The sequence below is a fragment of the Clarias gariepinus genome, chromosome 11 (assembly GCF_024256425.1).
Source record: "Clarias gariepinus isolate MV-2021 ecotype Netherlands chromosome 11, CGAR_prim_01v2, whole genome shotgun sequence".
In the NCBI taxonomy this organism is placed as follows: domain Eukaryota; kingdom Metazoa; phylum Chordata; class Actinopteri; order Siluriformes; family Clariidae; genus Clarias; species Clarias gariepinus.
In genome coordinates, this window is record NC_071110.1 from 15,202,228 (window position 1) to 15,208,878 (window position 6,651).

Here is a 6,651-nt window from a genome sequence, read left to right on the forward strand (position 1 = left end):
CAGGAAAAAAACAATTCATGTTTTGCATTATAACCCAAAGTTTTTGGCATGAACATTTTTCTCCTCCTTTGTCCATCTAGGGGCTTCGTACTATAACAAAAAGGAAAGCTCTACTTAATTTTATATCGTATGGAGAAAATGTTATTAGTTTGTTCATTCTATTTGAAGCTTCTGAACGTCTCGGATGGAGCAGGAGCAGCGATTTAGTTCTGAACTCGCTTCCGTGAAATTATCGTTAAAACAATATTTAATTTGACGGACCACGCGCCTAATCGGCGGGAACTTGGTTCACTTTGCTGCGGTGTATTATAAACCTGCAAATTGTTTCACTGCTTATGCTCATGTAATAAAAGCGAGGGAAATGTGGAAGCGATGTGTGGCCACTGCATGAGAACTAAATCAAAGATTTCGGTAACTACACTGAGTGTAACATCTGCGGTAACACTTTACGGTAAGAGTACACGAATTACCATGAATTCATGCATAAATTCATGCATGAATTATGTGTTACTTCATGCATTAATGTCTCATGAATTATCAGGAACTAACATGACTTCTAAGTCTTTCTATCATGAATTCATGAAAGATCAACCCTTTAATTACGACATTAACTAAGGTGGGTACATCACCATGATTTATGGTTTATTACACATGATCATGATGTTTTCTTTTGTTCACAAAAACAACGTCTTTCCTATTCACTTTTGGTAGATGACTCATCATGAATTTATGCACAAAATAGAATTAGACTTACCTCATGCATGCATACAGGTTAGAACAGTATATGTCAATTAAACAGTATGTAACTAATGTTTTATATTAATTATGAATTGTCAAGCACGTTCATGTCTTCATAGTAGCCTGCAGTAAATGGTCAGACCCAAACACTGGTCAATCACAGAACATAGCTTGTATATTCCGTTGACATCCAAATACAGTAGTCATCATTAACTACACATTAACTTCTTATGAGTTCATCATGTGTGTGGCCCCTCAACTAAAGTGGTTACCAGACCCCAACATTGACTAATCACAGCACATAGCATGTGAATTGTTGACATCCAGTCCAGACATACAGTAGTCATCATTAAGTAAGCATTAATTTCTCATGAGTTCATCATGTGTGTGGCCCCTCAACTAAAGTGGTGACTTGGTCCTTTTATATACAGATAAATAGTGTATCATTGATGTAGGCATAATTGTGAAATGACATGAATATGAACATAAAAGTTTAAGCTTTTGCACACAGTACACTGAGGACACAAAAGGTACTTTGATCTTAACTTTCTGTTTTATTCTTGAACAGTAACCCAGTTCTGGTCCCAGTAAAATCAACATCAACGCCTGGAAAGAGCTGAGAAGAAATTCAAAACGTCTACCATTAAGTTTTAGAGAGAAAAAAAGATGAAAAAAAGCAACAACAGAACACAACAGCTTAGTATTTTTAAGGAAAGAAGCCACCTTCAAGCTACTGACATTAACTTCTCATGAAATATTTAATGCTGAACAAAAAGAAAATACAGTAAACAAATAAATAAATAGCACAAACACATGGCATACAGAACATAGCTTAGTTCTTGTAAATATCCAGTAAGGATCCGTCGCCTTTTTTCTTTAGGATAGCTGAAGCTGTGGGCTCCTGCTCACAAAAACCCCTGCAAGTTTCAGCAAACCCTTTCAGGCTGTCCTTTCTTTTAAAAGTGGACCTCAACGTGCGGAACAGATCTGGGTTAGCGGCTGCAAGTTCGGCAATCGGAGCCTGCGACACGATGGTATTTCGATCTACCCCAAGCCTTGCATAAGCTTCAGCTTTGCTGATGTGATCCTTTTTAATCTTCTCCAACACCATGTTGTAGCGGCGGATGGAGTCGTCAGGGGTTTTGACTGTAGGACAAGAGAACGCGTTATTGGCCGAGTTCTATTTAATTGAACCAGCCAAGTAATACAGTGTAATATAATGTGATACAGTTTACAATTTTACATATACATAATCATTGAACAAAAATAAGCAAACTTTAAAGTGGTAAACAGAGGTGAAAATTCATAATTGGTCCATAGAATATAGATTTGTATGTGACAATGGGCAGTGGGAAATTCAGTATTATCATTACAATAGTACAATAGTAGCACACTTTAATTATTATTATTTTTTTTAGCTTTGCTGATCCTACTAGGACACGTCTGTAAACATTGTTGAAATATTAGGGTTCTGATTTATCAATCACTATAGTGTGTTCTGATGTATCAATCACTTTAATTCGTAAAGCATTACACTAAATGAATTTTTACACTTTGTGTGCATGACAAGTTTTACACAACATTATTAATTATTAAGGTGATGGTAAGGGAGATGGTGGTTTTGCATAGGGGATGCTTTTTGTAATTTTTTTTTTAACAAATCGGAAGCCATCACACTGTATCCCCCATCAATTCGAGTAAAGTTTATATATATGTATATAAGTATATGTAAAGTACATTAAAATTGTTTACATTCATTGATGATCTGCTGGCAAATCAGAGAATTACTCTACTGTATCAATTTGTGTATGACTGCATACCTCTTAGTTTTTTGCCCATTTTTTTGGCCTTTTTTGGATGGGACTTTTTCTTCTTAGCTTTCTTAGCCCCTGAGGACTCAGAATCTGGCTCTGAATCAGATGATGAATTAGAGGATGATGAATCAGTTACATTTGACTCCAGTTTCCTCTGTCCAGGTGCCTGCCTTATAGGTGGAATATTGCTGGCCACATCCCCACCCTTATCACTTCTTACTGCAAGAGCTGTAAAAATCAAAAGGTTAAGGAATTCTTTGACAATGTAATTTTAAAGCTGTAATATTCTCTAATCAGTTTTACCCTCTTTGAGTCTTTCCCTGAGAAAATCTCGCTCCTCTTTAAGTGTGTCTACCCAGTCTTTTAGGATGGCAATCTCTTTTTTTTGATCCTCAATCGTCTGCTTAGCCTCCTGTAGACCTGTTTGCAGAGTGGGGGCTCCTGTAATCAAAAAAGACCACATAATGAGATATTGTGATGCAGATGTACACATTAACACTTTACATTTATTTACATCAGTTTTAAACAGCAATAAAGTGATCAAAGAAGCATACAAGCACATAAAAAGCAATACTGAGATCACAAAAATCACATACTTAAAAGTTCTGTTATATGTAGTTGACTGAAATATGCTCACCAGTTTCGTTAGCCTTTGCTGCTGCAGAGGTCACTGGGTGATCCCGCAGAGGTAAAAGCACTGTAAAGTTTCAATGACAGACAAAGATAAAAATTTAGCTACAGATATCAGTGTTCATTTAATCTGTGTGATGTATGCTAATGTCTAATGTTTGGGCAGGTCAACAGTTTGAAACTCAACTGGACACACAAAACAGCTGTATTTTTACATTTATGTTTATCTCCAAAAATACTTGAGACTGAGGTGATTTTGAATCAGGTAAAAAACTCTCGACCATTAATAACATACATTCAACCTCCACTTTTTATTGTATAATGCTGTATTATGGGGATAAACTTAAGATACAATAATGTGGGTTGGAACCAAAATTATATTCCTAAAAGGGACAATATTTTTATATCACTTCTTTAAATATATAATAACAGTAGGCAATAAAGTAAAATTAACCTACCCTTCTCAATACTTTTGGTCCTTGAAGATAGCTTTTGTTGATTTTGTGGAGACTGAACCACAAACAGGCCTGGGTAAAAAATGAGAGAAGACAGTATATTGACAAAGCATATGGCTTTTACTTAAACACAATGTGTAGATGGCACTGTGACACAGGGATGCAAATTCAATGTACATTATAAATTATGCACATACGTTATTATTATTATTTATTATTATTTGAGATACCTGATCATGGCTGTGTCACAAAAAATGACATGTAAAATTTAGAATGGTAATGAAAGTGATCTACAAGAATTTAGAAATACTAAGGAACAGGCTACTTTAATATTAAGAAACCACCTATGAATTTAAAGTTAATCAACATCATTTTTCACATCAGATAAGTAAATGAGTAGCCTAAGACATACCACAGTAAATGTTGTTTTCAGCAGTTAGCCTAATAACGTTAATTGCTAAAGCCTCCTTTTTGGCAAGAAATGTCTTCATATTAGCACTATTTAAGATTCCTGTGCATTGAGTTATTAATGTTGTCGCAATTTTTGTAATAATACACTGAAAGCCTTTAAATATACATTGATCCTTGGCATGAATGAATCCTACCTTCTTCAGCCTTCTCGACTCTTGATGTTTGTGGCATGTCTTGTAGAGACTGCTGTAAGGACAGGTCTGGGTGGAAGATTAGAACACATAAAGCAAACATATTCTCAAAACAGTACTTTATAACATCACATAACACTTCTTATTTTGTTGGTAAGGATAAAACAAAGTGTTGGACGATAACATGAACCTAAGCTGTTTGAAGACCCATTTTACTTCACTCAATGAACTGGCACGTACAGTCTAATACATACAGTAATTATATTACTGATATATTCATTTATATTACTTCCAACATGGTTATATCAGCTACAAATGTAAACTTTTGCATTCCCATGGGATAGTGAACATGGGTAAATTATTTAGATTTATTGTATTTCATTATACATGAGGGGGAAGAGGTAATTAGCTTTTGCAGCCGATTAATACTTTAGGCATCGAGGAACTAGCTAGGCAACAAGTAACGTAACTTGCTTGCTAGCCAACGCCTAGCTATTAAGTAGTGGACATAAATTTTAAACAAAACTAACTCAATGCATACATTAATATCCACACATTTGAGGTTGTCAGTCCACATACCAATGCATTTCGCCTTTCTTTTGCCTCTTCGCATTCCCACAGACTCCATGTTAATTATAAACTGATATCACCGTGTGTGCGTGCGTGCGTGCGCGCGCGCTATATAAGGCGGTTACCTTGATGTGTGTGTTTGGACTTGGCGCGCATCTCTTCTTCTTCCTCCTCCTGTTTCCTGCTTACTGGTTGAAGTAAAACAGTAGAGGTCTTTCTTGTTCGTAGCCTCATTTCAAAAAGGAACTCTGTAGGGACCTGTATTTCCCGTGTGTTGTCAAAGTATGATATCTTCGTCAGAGTAAAGGGAGTTCCATATATTTTAATGTCATTAAGAAATTGTATAATGCTTTTATTTGGATGCATGCTGTCTACAACAAATGTAATAGGGGTCGTAACGTAATTAGTCCCTGAAGGATTGTGTCCTATACGTGCCAGTTGCTGATCTGTTTTGCACATGCGTGCGCGTGAACATTCAAGCGCGCAACACCACATCACAGATGCAAGCCTTTAAATTTAAAGACAATCTAACATAAAATCATGCGTTTAGGAGATAAGATTTTGTCCTTAATACAGGGAAAGCCAAGCAAGAGGAGGACAGCCAAATTAATTAAATGGTTACAAAAAAAAAAAGCTTTTGAAAAATAGAATAAGATGCAGGTTGTGTCAGAAAAGGATGAAGTTAATAAAGAAAGACAACTTAACAGACGTCTACAGGTGGTAAGTTATGTGCATGGTTAAATTGATTAAACAAAATTAGTATTTATGTACTTATCTAATCTTATTGATCTATTAGATAACTCTTCAGTAGATAAGTCTTCAAGTTATGCTATAGCATGCTCATGACATTTAGATAGGACATTTCAAGCTTGCAGCCAACAGAGCATACCATTTCATATTCAATTCATGTTTGCTAAAATGGCTTTTTTTCTTGGGATTTGTAGGCCCAGGCTGTACATTATTATTATTATTATTATTATTATTATTTGTTCTTTCAAGGGTTTGCCGACATAATAGCCACAGAGGCAAAAAAACCACCAAGACTGTCAGATCAGGATCAGTCTTTGAGAAGTCAAGATGCAGTCTACAGTACTTTCATGGATGAATTTTTTTTACAGGTATTCCAGATCATCCATTCTTTTAAGTAATGATACACACACACACACACACACACACACACCTCTCTCTCTCTCTCTCTCTCTCTCTCCACAAAGGCGTATAGATTTGTAAGGCTTTGGTTCTTTAACCCACACGACAATATTTGGACATCAGTAAAACTGTAAAAACTGTAGTGGAGTTCAGTGCACATAGTCAATGACAGACTTAGTACATTTTTATATATAGGCTATAACATCTCTATGCTTTCCATAATTCTTGTTAAATATTTAATATTTAAGTAAATTAGCTTCTTTGTCAGGTTTTCTCAAGGCTTGCGAATGAGGCAGGTTGATATGAAGACAGATGGCATAGCTAAAAGCTCAGCAACACTCTCAAAGATGTCATCCTGTGTAAGAAGAGTGTGCAGACATGCAATGAGGCAATATGAAAACAAAGCAGGAAAACACCTTGGAGGAGAAACAGAGTTTGTTGTCATCGATGAGAACAACTTCCGCCATAAACGAAAGGTATTCTGTAAAAATACTTCTTCCTATTTATTATAAAATCAACAAAAAAAAAGAAAGGGAAAAAACCTTTAACATTAGCTGGCTTTATTCTTTTTCTACTCTCTGTTTTTCTTTTTTATGTGTTATATAATAAAAAAAAAAAACTTGCTAAGTGTAAGCTAAGCTAACTGATATATACTGTATATATATATATATATATATATATATATATATATAT

At 35.3% G+C, this 6,651-nt stretch overlaps 1 protein-coding gene across 1 annotated transcript; it reads right to left on the minus strand.

Annotated features, from left to right (window-relative positions):
• Window positions 1–1,570: 1,570 nt before the first annotated feature.
• LOC128533333 (coiled-coil domain-containing protein 106-like) lies at window positions 1,571–5,043 on the minus strand. Its single transcript, XM_053507572.1, has 7 exons — window positions 4,935–5,043; window positions 4,243–4,308; window positions 3,641–3,709; window positions 3,190–3,249; window positions 2,856–2,993; window positions 2,559–2,780; window positions 1,571–1,884 (listed from the first exon to the last, which is right to left on the minus strand). The coding sequence occupies exons 1-7, from the start codon at window positions 5,041–5,043 to the stop codon at window positions 1,571–1,573; spliced, it is 978 nt and encodes a 325-aa protein (XP_053363547.1).
• Between the last annotated feature and the right edge of the window lie 1,608 nt (window positions 5,044–6,651).

Coding starts and splice junctions, on each gene's coding strand:
- LOC128533333 (XM_053507572.1), bottom strand. CDS start 5,043: ATGAGGCTACGAACAAGAAAGACCTCTACTGTTTTACTTCAACCAGTA. Junction 3,250..3,640: donor GACCAAAAGTATTGAGAAGG/GTAGGTTAATTT, acceptor GAAACTTTACAG/TGCTTTTACCTCTGCGGGAT. Junction 1,885..2,558: donor AATGGGCAAAAAACTAAGAG/GTATGCAGTCAT, acceptor CTTGTCCTACAG/TCAAAACCCCTGACGACTCC.